At 43.3% G+C, this 19,574-nt stretch overlaps 1 protein-coding gene across 1 annotated transcript; it reads right to left on the reverse strand.

Moving 5' to 3' along the window:
• Positions 1-560: 560 nt before the first annotated feature.
• On the reverse strand, positions 561-18,774 carry LOC308296758 (uncharacterized protein; the record flags this gene model as incomplete). The annotated part of the gene is made up of 13 exons (XM_080740085.1): positions 18,676-18,774; positions 16,092-16,251; positions 14,532-14,698; positions 13,551-13,748; positions 11,785-13,039; positions 10,686-10,825; positions 8,935-9,136; positions 8,372-8,476; positions 6,571-6,755; positions 5,862-6,006; positions 3,857-4,417; positions 767-879; positions 561-677 (listed from the first exon to the last, which is right to left on the reverse strand). The coding sequence occupies exons 1-13, from the start codon at positions 18,679-18,681 to the stop codon at positions 561-563; spliced, it is 3,354 nt and encodes a 1,117-aa protein (XP_080596211.1). The 5' UTR covers positions 18,682-18,774.
• Positions 18,775-19,574: the final 800 nt, after the last annotated feature.

Genomic DNA, 19,574 nt, shown 5'->3' on the forward strand with positions numbered 1-19,574 from the left:
TCATAACTAACAACAAACTCTCGATCTGATGTACAATTGTAAAGTGTCTCCTGCAATAACCTGTTATTGGCACTATACGTAAATAGGCTACAATAGATAGATTGATTATATTATCCTAATAATTAATAAATAGTCAATAGTCCATATTGAGGTAGTCTAACATGTTACATTCCTGCTAATCGATAGGGCTAAATGACACATTTAAACCGTCATATTGTAATTAGATGCATCAGGCTGTAAATAGTGCATGTTAATTGATCAGTTCATTCCATATCGAGTTATCGATTAAGATCGAGGAAGGGTCCTCGGCGCACGCACTGAATGACGTCCGGTCGTTTTTATTTATTTATTTAACGTTAATCCTCCGTTCAGTTTAGCAGCAGGCCACGGCCACGCGCCTCCTATAATAAGGATACAAAGTAGCCATGATGCGTGCACGCGCGGCGCGGCGGTCACTTTCAATTGATCATCGCGGTTCTTTTCTTCTTGGTTCAAATGAATGAATGAGAATCAATATCGATCCGTTTGTCGGTTTAAGAGGGAATTATATCGATGTATCGTCAGGTCGGTTGATCGGTCGTCTCGTCCTGGTCCTTATCAGTCTGTCGGTTGTTGTTGGTCGGCAGGTGTCGGTTGCTATGGACACGCTCCTCCTGTCCTGGCTGTCTGTCACCGAGCTGTCAACGAGCCGGTGTCACACCAGCCATCATGCATGTCCGGACGGGACGTTTTAAAGGTGCTCGTTCATTTAGAGGGGTCCGGGGACCACCACGGGTCCATGCATGGTGATCATCATCATGTCCCAGGCCTGGTTGGGTTCGATCCCCGGCGCAGACACGCGGTGTGTCGGTGTGGAAGAGGCTGTGGAGTTGATGTTCCCTTATGTTGGTCGAGAGAGCCGTCGAGTCACACACTCAACACACATTACCCTGTGGGTTCCGGTCACTGGCTTCAAAATAAAAGCAATTTGCTTTGGGCACAGGCTCGAATTCTTCTGCTCTCGGGTTGCCGGGGGTTGGGGCCCATTTATTGATCGCAGACACATTTTTTTTTATTATGAGTGCCTTCATTTTTGGTTGATTTTCATGAAGGAAAAAGAAAAAAAGAAAAGGGGAAAATAAAGATTCTTTCTCATAATAAATACATTTATTTTTTGTAGGTTATATTATCAATATATAATTATTATCCTTTATTATTTTATGCCTTTATTTTTATGAAAATTCTCCCTTTTGCAAATCCCGCCCCATTCTGCCCTGTTACTATGATGGGACATTTGACCCTGGGCAGATTGTTTTTATAGTGGCAGTGAATGGTATTTTTTTATTTTTTTATAGCCTCATTACAGCTATATAAAGTACCAAAGGAAAAACATCTAGGTGATATTAATAATTGTTTAATCCCAGTGGGACAGAATCCTCTTTGCAGATTATTTTATAGTGGTAGTGGATGGGATTTTTTTTTCTTCATAGCCTCATTACAGCTATATAAAGTACCAAAAAAAAAACACATCTACGTGATATTAATAAAAAGGGAAGAAAAAGGTACAGTAATTACATAGCAAAACAGTAGTTTTCCCCCGAAAATAAATGTTTTAATTAGTTTAATCCTCTGGATCAGAGATAGAATAGAAATAGAAAGAGAAGCGCATTGCATCTTGGGTAGGAAGAGGACAGAACTATAATGTTTCTCCTCACATAATAGGCTGGCTTTTCGTAATTCTGCCCATTTAAAATATATGTACCCAATCGTGACTCTTAGACCATTGATAAGGTCCATGTGAACTAGTTTGTTGAAGCTTATTCATTATGATGAGCGAGATCGCGGACAGTTTTTGAAAGGCTGAAACAACATTCTCCACTGCACAAACTCCACCCCCGATAGCAAAAAGTGAATGGTTTTTTTCTGGTTGGCCAGTCAGGGAGTCTCAGGGACCAATCAGAAGGCTGACAAACGGTGAATTAATGCTTGCAGTTCAATCGGTGATTTAAGGACGAAAATGTAGGACTTCAGTTATTATGAACACGTGACTTTTAATTTAATTTAAATGTCTAACACACAAGCTGACATGGCCTGGTGGAAAGCAGCAGAAATAATATTGGCCTACATTAAAAATAAAAGCAAAAAAATAAAATTAAAAAATAAACGAGTTGCTTTTATTGTGAAAGAAAATCTGCATCTTTTCCGGTTGACCGGTTGCTTAAAGCAGGTTACTTGAGCCCTCAGTGGTCACGTGTCTTTTATCCACGTTCACACCTGAGGAAAAGAAAACCTTTTCATTTTAGACTGAATCAATCATAATGATAAATATATTAACTTTTTACGTTTTATCTTATTATTTTTCTTCTTTAAATCAACAGCGGTCCTTGGGGGGGTTCCAGGTGGTACCCAGCTAAATGATGGAGAGTTGGTAACCAAATGGACCCTGGAGATCTTGAGATTGTAAAATTAAACCAAATGCACCATTATGGGTCATTATAAGATGGTTTATACATTATAATGTGTTATGATTGAGTGCTTATAAAACTGCGATTACCTTATACAGTCTTCTTTTCCCTTCAGGAGTCACCACAGCAAATACTCTGCCTCCATCTCACCAGGTCCTCTGCCTCCTCTTCTCTAGAGCAGGGGTCCCCAAATTATTTTGTGGGGTCCCCAGATCAGCAACTTAATTTGTTACATTGTTTTCTCACTTAACAGTAAACAAACCACCATAAAGTTGACAAGTATAGCCTAGAGGGTATATGCACATCTATAAAGTGACAATTTAAGGACTTTTTAATAGGCCTACCATTAAAATGACAAATTAAACATTGGCCAAATTGTCAAATATTAGAGGCAGAAATTGTGAAAATAGCAGATCTACATGCTCACAACACCTTGCAGCGCGAGGCGTTGTGAGCATGTAGATCTGCTATTTTCACAATAGAACAGTGTTATACAAAATGTAATGCCTCAACTCTTAGTGCTCGTCAGGGTGGGGGGGGGTCCCCGGTTCAAATATGATTATTTTGGGTGTCGCGGCCTGAAAAAGGTTGAGAACCAATGCTCTAGAGCAGGGGTGGGAAGCTTTGATGATGAAGAGGGCCACTATATTTCCACACTCACTCCAGAGGACCACATTGCGTATTGCTATGTCCTAGACTGTCAGTCTAGTATGTCATACAAAAGAAGCAAAACATATCTACAAGCTCAAGACGCGTTTTGAGTTTGTAGATTAGCTATACTCATGTCATAAACCTAAATACAAAAATGTTGGACATAAAGAATATTTTAATAGGCCTACTACTACTATACTAGTCATTAAGCTATGAATATAGACTGAAGTCATTAAAGCAGGTCACGTTTGCATGTTTGATTTAGAATAATAATCAATATTAGTATTCTGATATTAACCCACTATATTAAAGTCTCAATGCTGACACATACTTTTGGCATTTCTTACTGGACTTTTGGCATTTAAGTTTTATATAAAGCTTTTTACTGATTAGGTACTCAGTCTACCTCCTAAGTCATTTTGTCTGTATTTCTATTTCTATTCTATTTGATGTATCAACTTGCTCAAGTGGTTAAATATCTGAAAACACATCAACATCCCTGCTTCATCTCTCTCTCAACTAAGGGGTCCTTGGCCTGAAAACTTTGAAAGAACCCTGCTCAAGACAGCAAAAGAGACTAACAGTATATAGAACATATAAATAAAGCAAGTCTTTAGTGCATTTTCCGTAGAAGAATCTTTATTGATAAATCACAGTCTGCAACATGTGCACCCCTGCTCATCACCTACGTTGGCTTGTGGCGGACATTTGTCAAAACTCCTGATCCTACTGCATTGGAACATCTGCTGGAGGATTCTTACGGTGTTGTCTTTTAACCGTGTCGTTCCTCGCTACGTTGTAGTGGTGCAGTATGTTCCTCTGCAGAAATACGTGCGTCGAGGGCGTTGTCCTGTTCAGAAAATAGTCGTTTTCCTCCATCCTGGAAAGCAGCTGCTCCGCACACTGGCTGTCGATGCGACCGGCCAGCTCCGGAACGAGCTCTATATTTCGGAGGACGTCCTCTTCGTATTCGCCATTCAAAGCAAAATGCTGTGACGATCCGGTGACCGGGTGGCCTTCTCTATCTCCTGGCACCTTGGAGCACTTCAGCCAAGGCAAAGACACACAAAGCTTTCCCCCCGAAGCTTGAGTTATGTTGTCCGGTGTAGGCTCCAATAACCGTCCTTGGAAAGGGTGGTAAATCTCCGGCCGTCTCTGGCTGGCGTGCGACACCAGTCCCTGGGGGTCGTCGTACACGGCTATGTTGGGAAAGTGTTTCCAGGAGAGCAGAAGATCCACGTAGTCACGGGGACTCCTGGCTCTGAGGAGGCGTTTCACCGAACACACCACACCACATGGACAGGTGACGACAGCCCAGCCACCTACAGCGTGAAAACAAAAAGTGTGCATTATTTTACTTTGAAATCCTGTGCGTGTAAAGCCCTTTGCACACAGACGCGCTTTTCTCGCACGGAAAAAAACAGACGATTCCATTTTTTTTAAAGAAAACAATGATTCTCTGTAACCTCATTCACACCGGCTCCGAATTTGCCATGCGGCAGGTGGCTGCCGCATGGCAAATTCCTGATCGAACCCAGTTCGATGTGTGCGTCTTGTCGCATGCGGTAAACACATCAACACCTTTTATGACTCCTCTTCGGATCCGCAGTGTGGATTCCACACAGCCTTGCACACCAAATCCAATGTGTTTTAATCATGCAGCAAACGGAAAGAAACGCAACGGTCCTGTGTGCAAAGCCCTTAACACTAATAGTGCCTCTTAATCTGAAGGTTGCTTGGTGCCTCGGTGCCACGCCGTTTCCTCCATAGGCCGCCGCTATTATTTTGAAGGGCTGGAAGGGGGTTGTTTTTGTTTTTTTGGATTATCACTTGACGGCAACGATTACGTCATCTAGTCACATGACAGTGTGGGTCCAGAAGAGAACATGGCTGCGCCCATCTTTTGTGTATAGTATGGAAGAGTGAATGACTCTTTTGGAGAAAATGAAGTTTCTTTATGGGCCTCTCAATGGATTTACTATGGAGGGCGTTCACTTCGCGTGCACGCCCGACGTGCGTTGTAAACAAATCGCGGACATTACCGATGCGGGCGGGACCGGAGCGACGTACAGTAAGTAATAATACCTTTACTGTATATACAGTAAGATTCACAGTCCTCGCCGTCAACGGCGCCATGGTATTAACCCTTTCAATGACGGTGAGCGCCGTCAACAGCAGCAGAACAGTTAAGGCAGAGGTTCTCAAACCTTTTTAGGTTGTGATCCCCAAAATAAACGACTAAAACTATGACGAAAAATGATGGTCGACTGCGTTTTTTTTTTTCACTGACGAAAACTAAATAAAAACTAAGCTGTGATGACTAAAACTAAGACTAAATATATTGACAATTTGGTCAACAAAATAAAAACTAGACAAAAATGTTGGGGAGGGACTTGTCTAGTGGAGAAGAGAGTCATTTTATGTTTGGTTGCTCTCCGGTGTTGCATGCTGAAAATAGACAAGCTCACAACGCGTCGCAGCCATAATAGCGACGCTATTTTCAGCACGCAACCAAGAGTAAAATCAGTCATTACGATGCCATCAAGGCCTGCCAACTGTAGATTTAGTCACCTAAAATCTTATGATATTCAGTCGACTAAAACTAGACTAAAACATTCAGGTGACTAAATTATGACTACAACTAAATGACATTTTATACAAAAGACTATGACTAAAACTAAATCAAAATTTGCTGTCAAAAACAACACTGTTAAGTAAGCAGGAGTGCACATAGAATAAGTGTTGTTTTGTTTCTCTCTCTCTTACCAGAGCCATCCCGCACCTTCTGGAACACCTTGTTGTATGTCATTCTGTTTGACATGTCGTCCCGCAGTCTTATGCACAGATCCAGCTTGCATCTGGCTGTGCCATCCAACCCACACTGCTCGCACAGCTCCGTTAATGCATCTCCCTGTGATGCAAACGCATTTTTAAGTCAATGTTGTTGCTGTTAAGCATGCTTGAGATTTGTTTATCCACGTCAGGGGTCTTCAACAGGGGGTCCTCAGAGTTACTACAGGGGGGTCCTCCAAATCTTTGTGTGATAGAAACTTTTTTTCTCCTTTTTCATATTAACGATTTGAACCCTGGCATCCTTATTATGAAAACTTTAGCCAAAAATAGCCGATCTACAAGCTCTCAATGCCTCGCAGCGCGAGGCGTTGTGAGCTTGTAGATCGGCTATTTTCAGCAAAGAGGTTTGGAGTAGAGGGGAAAAAGAGCATGCTATGTACAGAGTGAAAGGTCAGTTTATTAAGTATTGAAGGTTCAAGTGGTTAAACATCTGAAAACACAAATTGACATGAATCCAAAAACCACTGATGATTGTGCTGTCAAACGATGAAACTATATGGAATCTATGAACAGGTTTTGGGGGTCCCTCCCTGCTTCATCTCTCTCTCAACTAAGGGGTCCTTGGCCTGAAAACGTTGAAGACCCCTGATCCACGATATTTCACTATCAGAACAGAATTCACCTCCAGGTCCATAAGCTCATCAACAAGCTGCACCTCAGTGATCTCCTGGTGGTCTGAGGCTCCAGGTTCTTTCATCTTCTCAAACTCAGTGTTCAGGACCACGTCTGACCGCCTGGTCTGTGGGCCGATCCACGGTGCCCAGTGGTGGTAGCTCGGGGGCACAACCAAAGGGTTCTCCCGACCACCTTTGGAAATAATAATTGTTTGTTGTTATTTGTGGTTTAGAGCAGTGGTTCTCAACCTGTGGGTCGGGACCCCCAGGGGGGTCCCCAAATTATTTTAGGGGGTCCCGGTCCCCAGATGCTTAACTTAATGTGCAACGTTGTTTTCTCACTTAACAGTAAACAAACCAACATAAAGTTGAAGTGTATAGAGGGTATCTGCACATTTCTAAAGTGACAATTTAAGGACTTTTTAATACCTCTAAAATGACAAATTAAATGGCCAAATATTAGAGGCATAAATTGTGAAAATAGCCGATCTACATGCTCACAACACATCGCAATAGAACCGTGTAATGCCTCAACTCTTAGTGCTCGTCAGGGTGCGGGGTCCCCAGTTAGAATAAGATTATTTTGGGGGTCGCGGCCTGAAAAGGTTGAGAACCACTGATTTAGAGCCTGCTTTGACACATAAATTCATGTTTACATAATAAACCAGTAAGACTCCCTAATCGGGAGATAAGCGACCGTCAGGTTGCAGCGTGATTTTAGACCAAAACGTGTAGAAGCAGTGTCCAAAAATGTGTTTGAAAAACTCGGCCTGACGGTGGCGCTATATGGGACAGATCCATGTTGATGAGATGAATGTAGACATACTGTGTAGCGATTTGCGTGATTTTAGGGCCAAATCTGTAGGAGTAGTGTCCAAAAATGTGTTTAAAAAAATCGGCCTGGAGGTGGCGCTAAATGGGACAGATCCATGTTGATGAGATGAGTGTAGACATAATGTGTACCGATTTGCGTGATTTTAGGGCAAAAATTGTAGGAGCAGTGTCCAAAAATGCGTTTTGCAAGAATCGGCCTCATGGTGGCGCAAGAAGTGGGCCATGTGAGAATTGATGGTTTTGGCAGGCAAGGAGTGTGTGTGCAAAATTTGGCATGGATCGGGGCAACGGTTGCGGAGATATGAGCAGGGCAAAAGTGTGACGTGTGTGATGGACAGCTGGTCGAGGTTTTGACAGTAACTGCGACCTGACGGTCGCAACAAACTTCTGTTCAGTGCAGGGGCATAGTTCTGCCGATTTAAAATGACTCCAATACGGAACTAAAACTTCCTATGATTGGATTGGCCGCTAGTTGCGCTGTCCCGTCCCCCCCCCCCCCCCCCCGGCTGATCGCAAAAAGAATTGCCCTCCATTGGATCCCATTCATTTTCCCCTTTCGTTTTCTAACCTTAATTAACATTTTCATGAATACTGTATGGTTCCTATCGCTAGTTAAAAATTGCCTTTCAATCACCATCATATTCGTTTTGTCGAAATGTGGTCCAATGTATTTTAAAATAAATGATAAAGTTGCAGGGGGGGGGGGGGGGGGGGGGGGGGCGTGGCCAACTAAACTAATACCAGCCGGCTGTGTTCTACTTCGTGTGCTGTATTTCGGGAGGCTCTGACCACATTCTCCCATGTATCCCTGCGTTGCACGTGACTGTCGGCAGCCAATAGCATCTCTGATGCCTTTACAATTCTATGATGGCGACACCCATTCCAAGGGGTAGAAAGGGCCATTTGCGCTGCATAGAAACCAATGGCTTCGCTTCGTCCATATTTTTCTACAGTCTATGGTTCAGTGTGACTCACATGGAATCAATCCATGACTGATCATCTCGGTGGTAACAGCATCCCAGAAGGTCTGTATGTCTACGTGACCGTCGTAGTCGTCAGGTGGGCACGGGATTTCACTGACTGTTGAAACAAAAAACACAGTGGTTGAAACCTACATTTACCCATTGAGACCTGGAACGCATCCGTGTCACTCTAGATCAGGGGTTTTCAAAGTGGGTGACGGGGCACCCTGGGGTGCCGTGACGGCAGTCCAGGGGTGCCGCGAGATCATTTGATAATATTTGGAATTCATTTGGACACTTGAAAAATATTTAGTATCATTTTAAACTTGAAGTACAAAGTTATTTTCAGTCAGTTCTAACCAAAATGGCTATTATCTTAACGTTTTCCTTGTAACATAATCACTAAAATATCGTCATTGTCAGGCAGAAACCTTGTATCTCCAGGTTTCAAATGTGTACTGTCGCACAAAACTAGTGAAAACAGCCGATCTACAAGCACACAACGCCTCACGGTGCGAGGCATTGTGTGCTTGTAGATCGGCTGTCTATATAGAAATGTGAAAAAAAAATTCGCACCTGGCATATTGAATATTTCTTTGTGACGGTTCATGACGACAACAGCTGGACTGTCGCCACACGTCACACAAGCAAACATGTAATCATGTTCCGAAAGGGCCTCAAAGTGGAGGTAAGCTCGGAGAACCTTCTCCGGATCTGGGAAAGACACTCGCGCCATTGCCTCGATGACCCTGATCACTCTGCTCACAGAAGTATGAGTCTGGAAAGAGTATGAGAAACAGGCACAATGTGTTAGTTTATTTCAGAGGTCTTCAACGTTTTCAGGCCAAGGACCCCTTAGTTGAGAGAGAGATGAAGCAGGGACCCCCTGTATAAATGTGTGATACAGATTTTCATTGATTTCATAGATAGATTCATAAACTTTTTTTTCTTTTTTTTTTACCACTTAAATCATCGTTACTTACTAAACTTCACATTTCACCTTATTCTTTTTTTAACCTCTAAACCAAACCTATTCGCCGAAAATAGCCGATCTACAAGCTCTCAACGCCTCGAGCTTGTAGATCTGCTATTTTCGGCTAAAGTTCTCTAAAGTCCCGGACCCCCTGTTGAAGACCCCTGGTTTATTTAATTTGAGCTGAAAGGCCGTGCCCCCCAAAATAATCATATTTGAACTGGGGACACCGGCACCCTGACGAGCACTAAGAGTTGAGGAATTTTGTATAACACGGTTTTATCGTGAAAATAGCAGATCTACATGCTCACAACGCCTCGCAAAGCCTCTATTAATATTTGACAATTTGTCCAATGTTTAATTCGTCATTTCAGAGGTATTAACAAAATAATAACCAAATGCAATAAACCAAAAGACAATAAATGGCTATTTTTTACCAGGACCTTCAAGGACCCTTGATCAATTCCAAAACTTTTCCAGTACTGGAAAAATATTTTTCTAATTTCAAAGTATTTCCAGGAATTTCATGACCGTGGGAACCCTGTGTGTATAACACTATTCATTAAACCCTCCGATAACACCTGAGTCTTGGAGGATTCTTGAATAACTGTCAGGATGTCTGTGTCCTACAGCTACAGTACAGTATACAGGATGTACAGTACAGTACAGTATACAGGATGTCTGTGTCCTACAGCTACAGTACAGTATACAAAGGCAAGACAAGTACGGTAAAATGATGATTTCAACCACACCAAAAATGTTTTTAAATAAGACAAGATGAGAAACATTTGTCTAATTCCACAACTCATAGTTCAGAGACATTTTACAATGTCTTCAGCCATGACATTTTAACATAATGCATTGATGTGTTTAGAAACAAATCAACAAATCCAATTTACTGGGTCTTTAAGCCAGGGGTCTTCAACAGGGGGTCCGGGACCCCTAGGGGGTCCTCAGAGTTACTACAGGGGGTCCTCCAAATCTTTGTGAGATAGCTCACAACGTTGTGAGCTTGTAGATCGGCTATTTTCGGCAAAGAGGTTTGGTGTAGAGGAGAAACAGAGCAGACCAAGTACAGAGTGAAAGGTCAAGTGTATTAAGTATTGATGGTTCAAGTGGTTAAATATCTGAAAACACAAATTCATATGAATCCAAAATACACTGATGATTGTGCTGTCAAACGATAAAACTATATGGAATCTATGAAAAGGTTATGGGGGTCCCTGCTTCATCTCTCTCTCAACTAAGGGGTCCTTGGGCTGAAAACGTTGAAGACCCCTGCGCTTTAAGCATAGTAATGGAAAATCATAAGCACACATTTCTTTTCTGATTGTGTTAGCTTGTTTGTCCTCACCCGTAATGAGTTCCTTATGAACGTGCATAAGAGCAGAGACATTATGATGTGGTCATCGAAGTTATGGAGCCCATCCTCCCACTCCTGGTACCTGTAGACCATGCTGCAGTTCAGGCAGGACTTTCTGTAGGTTGATATACCTAAAAAATAAAAATACAAACCTTTTTAAACCAAAGATCACATGTCCCCCCTATTGTGCAAAGCATGTTGTGTCATGTAGCCTACAGCAGTGGTTCTTGGAGTTGTCTGTTTCTCTGATTTAAAATGTATAAAACATTTTTAAATATATAAAAACCTTTCAAATTTTACATTGTTTTAAATGTAGGAAAATAAATGGGATTTCTACTCTAGTCGTGACCCATAAAAAAAACAGGTCTGTGACCCAACACGGGGACTGTTCATTGGTTCAACCTCCTGTTGGTCCGACCACGGTTAGGATTAGGTTTAGGGTTGGGTTAAGGTTAGGCATAGTTTTACTGTGTTTAGGGTTAAGGTTAGGCATAGTTTTACTTTGGTTATGGTTTGGGTTAAGGTTTAGGACCAACGGGAGGTCAAACCAATGCCATGTTACCGACCCACAAATGGGTCCTGACTAACCTCGCCTACCAGTCTTTCTGGGGGAAAGCCTGGTGTTCGTTCACAACAGACCGTTTGGTTTCCGCCTAAAGTGCGGAAACCACTAGAAGAAGCGGCGTCGCTTTGATTTAGTTCCCCTCGTTTGTTTCCCCAATCACTATTAAAATGCTCGAGAAGCCTAGTGTAGTCTTGCCAGTCGCTATGAGTTGGACATAAAGATGCACATACCAAACGAATTTTTCGAAAGCAAAACTACGCCGCATCAAGGTGTTTATTAGGTAGGCCCTAAAACTATGTCCTTGGGTGCAGGGGAATATTTTGGGTTAAAACTGAATCCGGTTGATAGTTCCGGCCAAAGTGTACAACATGACGTAAAGTGGTTTCCGCTCCCGACCGGATCAAACCTTGTAAAGTGAAGTGATCCCAGACTAGTCCTGACCCAGTGTTTGGGAACCAGTGGCCTACAATTAAGATGTTAGGAAAATAAAATAATAAGAATAATAACAACAATGATATTACTGACCTTCAACTACCCCTGTGAGGGTGAGAATCCTCCCGGCTGCAGTGATGCGTATGGGTTCACCGAGCACGTCGCCACACTCCTGGCATCGGGCCTCCTTTGGAATCAGGTGCGTGGGAAAGACATCTTCAGGCTGTCTGCCTCTGCACTGCAGAACCACCTCGTCAGGAAGCTGGGCCGGTAGCTTCTTATATTCCAGGAGGTACTTCACCATCTTCTCCACGTCTTTGTCACAGGGCGGGTAATGTAGCGGATAATCCTCCTGGTCTACCCTCCCGAATAGTTCCCCGTCCGTCACGAACAGGTGCCACTTAGCGACGGCCTCGTGCGTGCAAGAACGCCTGTATTTCGAACACGGGCAACGCCAACTCTCCCACTTACTGTCAAACGCTACGATAACCCTTCCTAGGCGACTATAGTAGTTCACCTTTGGCTCGTACACAGAGATGTAAGTCTTGGACGGTTCGCCGAGAGCGAGCCTGACTGATAGAGGCGCACCCTCATCATCTGCCTGGCGTTGAAGCCGTAGGAGACTGGCCTTGCGCTCCTCAGCGAACCACTTGCGCTGCACCATCGTCACCAAGGCCTCCTCTGTTAACGTGATTGCGGCGTTATCTGTGGCGTTATCTGCGAGTGGGCCGTACGACAAGGAACGCACATGCTCACACTCAAAGGACGGCGTCCCACTCTTTAGCGCCGAGTCATAATTGATCCGACACAGGTCGACCTCACACCTGGATCCCTGGATGTTTTTGACGACGTGTACGGGTGTCGCCGGACCAGAGAAGAACTTTTCGACGGCAAACACGCCGTTCGTCACATCTATGCACTCGCTGGCCAGAAATCGGTCCTTGGACACCGGCTCAGAGCCCTCCGCGTGCCTTCTTTTCAAATGTACTTTGTAATTGTTCCGATTCAACTCCCGCTTACAGTACGGACACGTCACCATGACTTTTGTTGGTTTGCCCTTCACAGTGACGTCAGGCTGCTTGGGGAGCTCTGTAGCTAACGGGTGTCTGGGAGTAGGCGGAGCCACGTGGCGTGTTCTGGCCTCTGAGGGCCTTTCAACGGCCTGGGCTTCTGGGTGCTGGCGAGGGACTCCTGGATCCGGTATCAGGGCCTTTGGGTGCTGTTCAGGGGCCTCGACTACTGGGTGCTCTTTGGGGGGGACATCTGGGCGTCCAAGGATCTCTGTTGGCTGTGCAGGGGCCTGGACATCTGGGTGCTTGTGGGGGACATCTGGGTGCTTGTGAGGGACCTCCGGTAGGGGCGTCAATTGGGTATGGCAGGGGTATGCAGCTGCCATAGCCTGGGTCCAGGGGGGAAAATAAAAGTTACTTTTAAATATAAATCCATGAGTGTCTCTTTGTCTATCTGTGCTGGTTATTATGTTGTTAAATTACAGTAAAATAACTATAAATACTAAATTTAACAAAATAATCACTTTAACAAGGTATTATAATTATATTCTCCACACTTGTATTCTCCCCATCTTGACAAGATGGTACATTCCCAGGTTCCGCAGGTCAGCTGCACCGGTGCAATTCATTATTGTTAATTGTGACACGTTTATTAACATGTTTAGCTGCACTTGAACAACCGTTCCAGGCTGCCATATCCAGCCCAAGAAACCGTAGAAACGGGGGGAAAAAATAAAATGTACTTCTTAAAATAAATGTATCATGCCTGTTGCTAAGGTATGGCAACATGACTGGTGTCTTGAACACGCGCGAAGGCGCGCGTGCAAGACACCAGTCATGTTGCCATACCTTAGCTTTTTCTGAACTGACGCCACTGACCTCTGGGTGCTTGTGGGGGACCTCTGGGCATCCAGGGACCTCTGTAGGCTGTCCAGGGGCCTCCACATCGGGCTGCGGTCCTGGGGCCTCGACATCGGGCTGCGGTCCTGGGGCCTCCAGTGTTGTTGAATGTTTTTCACATTTAACACTGGAGCTTGTCGCGGAATTCTGGGTCAATCAGTAATCGGTTAGGCAAATAAGAGTCGAGACAAGATTCTAGAGGTGGTGTTGGTTATGTTAGTTATGTAAGATGATAATCATGGTGAGAGGTACAATAGCACTCAGGGTACGGTAGTTCTGTTAGTTAAGAGAACAGGGCAGAGGTCATAATTATACTGTAGCTCAGGGGTCTTCAACAGGGGGTCCAGGACCCCTAAGAGGGAGGCAGCAACCGGGCCAACGGCGCCGGAGATTAGCTGGTAACAAACTGGATGGACGCACGGACGGACGGACGCATGGACGGACGGAGGTGAAAACATACCGGTACTCTCCCCCATGCCTTCGGCTGGTGGAGACAAAAATTTACATGAATACAAAATACACTGATGATTGTGTTGTCAAAAGATTAAACTATAAGGAATATATTTAACAGGTTGTGGGGGTCCCTGCATCATCTCTCTCTCAACTAAGGGGTCCTTAGCCTGAAAATGTTGAAGACCCCGGCTGTAGCTGCTTCAAGGGCAGGCTGAACAAAAACAAGATGGGCTGTACCAAAACAATAGAAATCAGGCCTAGTGGAGACATCTAGGCTCTTACAAGCTACTAAATAGTACAGTACTGTATGTGACGGAATTGTACAAGTATTATAAGTGATGGTCAAAAAGAAAGGATATAAGCAGCCATTAAATGTCTTCCTCAAACCTATAGGTAAAAATTGCATGAATGTTTGCCATTTCAGACAAAACTGCACAGCCTGGGCACATGATGTAATAATTGTGATGGCAGGCTTACCTCAGTGGGCTGTCCAAGACCCTCCACTTTAAGGGCCCTCGACTCCTCCTTGTGCTGTTTGAGGTGCACCAGAAACTGTTTCCTGTCGAGTATGGTGGCTGTGCAGTAGCAACAATGGAAGTGTGACATGCTTCTGCATTTCAAGCCACACTTTATGATTGTGAACTCTGAGAGAGGGAACAACAGTAACGTAAGGAGAGAATTAGGTAACAGTTATGAAAGTAACGTTTTTACTTTATTTGCCCTGAAAAGAAAATCCCAAAGCACCACTGGTTACATGTAACAACGTTTACATGGACTCTAATATTACACTGACAATCAGAATGACAACTCTATCTGAATTGGAATGCCTTATGTAAACATGTCAATTGGAATATTCCAATCAAAAGCAATTATAATACGAATGTGTATTTGGACCGACTGGTCCAATACAACATTTGGTTGCATGGTGGGTGGCCCTCCAGAGTCTAACAATAGAGATGCTAAATGGTTTCACGCAATGATGCCTGGATCCATAAACCAGGGGTTTTCAAAGTGGGTGACGAGGCACCCTGGGGTGCCGTGACGGCAGTCCAGTGGTGCCGCGAAATAATTTGATAATATTTGGAATTTATTCGGACACTTGAAAAAATCTAAAGTATCATTTTGAATGCTTGATTCTGATTGGTCAAGCGCTGAAATCAGAGGTCTGATATTTCTGGATAACAGACCGCTCCGCTCTATAACAGACCGCTGCTAATCAAAGACTCAGAGCACCTGCTGCAGTCCAGCTGCACTGCGTGAATCTTGTGCTGTATCCAACATGTCAGCCATGTAAACAAACACACAGCGACATGTAGAACTAAACGTTGCTCTCAAGAATGTTTTTAAAAATATTCTAAGCGAGAAATAGACGACGTAGTATCGGAAAATGGATTCTATCTAATCAGCTGCAGCACTTCCTTGTTTTCCAAGGCGACCGTGTCTCGCTAGGGGGACGCTCAGTGCAACACTTGTGGAACACGTCCAGCCGTCTGTAAACAAGGAAATACTTTGTTTTGTTTTTAGTTTTTAGTCAAATTATTAATTTTATTTAGTAGCCGGGTAATACGCAGGATAATGAATGGCTCCTTGGTGATTGACGATATATAACATCCTTCAGCCTGATAGGCCGTCGGTCTGTTATATATCGTCATTCGCCGCAGAGCCATTCATTATCCCTTACATATCAAGATAAGGGATGGGACGATATGAACATTTCATATCACAATTATTGTGCCCAAAGAAATTACTATTTATCCATTATCCTGGGGCAGGAACATTTGCAAAAAATAGCCAATCTACAAGCTCAAAACGCGGTGAGGATTTAAGTGGTACCACATATTCAGCTCGGCAAATAAAAGGTGAATTCATCCCAATGCATGACAGGGGACGATTTCACGATAAATTACATCTCCACGTGTTCCATTGTTGTGTTATCGTTTGTCGTGTTTTTTATCACGATAAACGATAAATGATTATCATCCCATCCCTAATCAAGACAAATGATGTTGAACACATGGTATTACATAAATACAGTACCTCTGTGTTTCACTGAAGCATGGTTTTTCATGTGGTAGGTGTCAATCATGTACTGCTGGGCTCCAGTGTGAGGGCAGAAAGGACAGTGATAGAGAGTCGTGTTTTTACAATAGTGTGATTTAGGACTCCCATCGCCCTCTTTTAACACAGTTATGTGCCTCTACATGGAAAAAAAGAGAAACATAGACATATTAGGCACCATAATTAGTATAGGATAAAATAAGCAACTCATTTCATTATTGTAAAGTTATTGTGTGAACAGACCCTTCATTAGTATCATCGGTAACACCTGTGAAGGAAGTTGAAAGACACCCAGAAGTAGAACAAAATGGCGTATATGCATAGAGCCTATTTCGGGTTTCTGATCCGGTCAGGAGCGGAAACAAAGGCTACGTCATTCTGTAGTCATCATCAGACGGACTACACTTTGTGTAGTGTATTGAGCTAGACATAGGGCGCGTTCGGAAATGCGCACTCAACGCACTGGTGTGCCATGTTGTCGTTCGTTTATTCGGTGCACTTGGTGCGTTGTCGTTCGGAAATCCAGTGCGCGGCGCACTGGTGTGTTGAGTGCACGCACTCACCAACCCTACTCAGAAGATGGGGTTAGGCGGTGTGGTGCGGTGGTTCGGTGTTCTGATTGGTTGGTTTTCATAGCCATGTCTCGAACGCTTCTCAGCTGTGAAGAATGGAGGAAATTACCGCAAAATGCAGCATTTGCAGCTTAATTGGTCGTTTGGCCTTGATAGTTTCACACACATTAACGTGTAAACTAACAGCAGGTATGCCAATGCTATGAATTACATCTCCTTTCAATGTCAATGTTTGATTGATTTATTATTTGTAAACAACAACACCTTCTTATTCCCATATGAGATACAATAATCCATCACACAGAAATAAGACAGGAGAGTGATCAGAGTGAGAGTGGAATATTTACTATGGAGAGAGAGTATTCAAGACAGGTATACAGTACATAAATAATGGTTCGTGCTCTCTCTGACAAATTATGTTTTGACATGAGTATAAGTATGGTCATTTCATCAGTCAATGGATGACGTTTCAACAGTTAATAGGAGATGTTTCTTGTCCACGAATCACAAGACTAAGAGTCCATATACAGGGTTCCTGGGGGAAGATGTCCTTGCTGGTGTCTGGATGACACAAGCTGAGCCTTAGAATACCAAAACAATTCTCATTGTTTAGGTACTGGCTACAGGCAGTTGATAAGGTCTGATTTCTACCAGACGGAGACCTTGTGTGTGTACTGTACATTACATGAGTATAACGGGACACAGTCACTGTGTCTTTAGGGTTAAGTGGTCAACAATATGTATTGATAAAAAGATGATATGAACCATAACAAAATACCTATCAATGTTACGTTAGCATACTTAGCAACTGCTGCTTTTCAGAAAGTTTGCCTTCAGAGTTCAGAGTGAAAAAGCACACAGCTCCCTGTTAAAACTGGTCGTTCGTAAATAAGCCACACTGAACGCACTCTCCAACGTCACGCCCACTGCACTCACTACACCGAGCACACACTCGGTGCGGGTTTCCGAACGCACCCATACATTACACTTTGGTCGGAAGCCCCCGGAACTATCAAACCGGAGTCCGTTTTTAACCCAAAAAACATATAATATAATATATATTATTTATTTTTTTAGTTCGTTTGGTATATCCATCTTTTAGTCCAACTCGCGGCGACTGGCAAGACACGTCTCTAGCATTTAAACAGGGGAAACATTAAACAAACAGGGGGAACCAAAACAAAGCGACGCCGCTTCTTTTGCCCGGACACTTGGGTGCGTTCGGAAACGCGCACCGAGTGTGTGCTCGGTGTAGTGAGTGCAGTGGGCGTGACGTTGGAGAGTGCGTTCAGTGTGGCTTATTTACGAACGACCACACCAGTTTTAACAGGGAGCTGCATGTGTGCTTTTTCACTCTGAACTCTGAAGGCAAACTTTCTGAAAAGCAGCAGTTGCTAAGTATGCTAACGTAACATTGACATTGAAAATAGATGTAATTCATAGCATTGGCATACCTGCTGTTAGTTTACACGTTAATGTGTGTGAAACTATCAAGGCCAAACGACCAATTAAGCTGCAAATGCTGCATTTTGCGGTAATTTCCTCCATTCTTCACAGCTGAGAAGCGTTCGAGACATGGCTATGAAAACCAACCAATCAGAACACCGAACCACCGCACCACACCGCCTAACCCCATCTTCTGAGTAGGGTTGGTGAGTGCGTGCACTCAACACACCAGTGCGCCGCGCACTGGATTTCAGAACGACAACGCACCAAGTGCACCGAATAAACGAACGACAACATGGCACACCAGTGCGTTGAGTGCGCATTTCCGAACGCGCCCTTCGGGCAGCTGCCATACCTTGGCTACTGGTGTCGACACCAGTCATGTTGCCATACCTTAGCTTTTTTCTGAACTGACGCCGCTGGCGGTTGCTAATGCTACAGCTAGTTATTTAGCTGCTGACGTCCATAACAAGTTCCCTGCGCGCATTTCATGATTCAACATGACAGTTCCACAGTACATGATGCATGATAACAGTCTCACTTACTTCCATGGTTTAATAACTGTTCTTCTGTTGCTTGGGTCGATGTGAACAAACCAACCAACGTGTAGTTGGTAGTTTAACTCCGCTCACAATCAGCTCCGCCCCCATCTACGTTCTGCAGTAGAGATGGGATTTATGGCTCTTCGAAGTGAGCTGGATCTCTGGGATCCGTTCCTTTCAAAGATCCGTTCAAAAGACTCATTTTAGTTACTAGTTGCTTTAATAGGAGATTTTGGTTAGAATTACAAATCTTGTATTATGTTGTTTTGTATGTCTGTAAAAAAAAAGAAAAGAATAAACATATTGTTTAAAAAAAAAAGAAAAAAAGAATTATAAATCAATTCAACCCTAGGCTATATACATTTCTGCCATTTGAAAATAGCGGATCTAGTATCTACAAGCTCACAATGTGTCGTGTTGCGAGACTTGCGACGCATTGTTTGTGAGCTTGTTGATCTGCTATTTTCAAATGAGTACTTTCTACTATTGGTATTTTAAGTAGGTCTACATGTTTATACCAATACGTTTGTACTTTTGCTCAAGTATATTTTAACTTCTCTATTGCATATACTTTTACCAAAGTATTTTTTTATTCCTAAAAAAAAAAAGGAACAGCTCCCTACTGCGAACCTATCGTTCATTTCAAAGAGCCGTTCAAAAGACTCGATTCGTTCGCGAACATCCCACCTCTATTCTGCATCTGCAGTGATGCGTTTTGAGCTATGATATTTTGGACATAAGAGGTTTCCACCCGAAAAGTAATAATTATTTGCTTCAACTTATAATAGCCTAACCTACATATTAATAATTAATACATAAAAAAAGAGTAGTTCACCCCAACATGACTTCCAGGGGTTCCCCCAGCAAAATAGGTTATCATCCAAAATCAGCAAAACCACTTT

This window comes from Nannobrachium achirus (assembly GCF_963921795.1).
Source record: "Nannobrachium achirus genome assembly, chromosome: 13".
Classification (NCBI taxonomy): Eukaryota; Metazoa; Chordata; class Actinopteri; order Myctophiformes; family Myctophidae; genus Nannobrachium; species Nannobrachium achirus.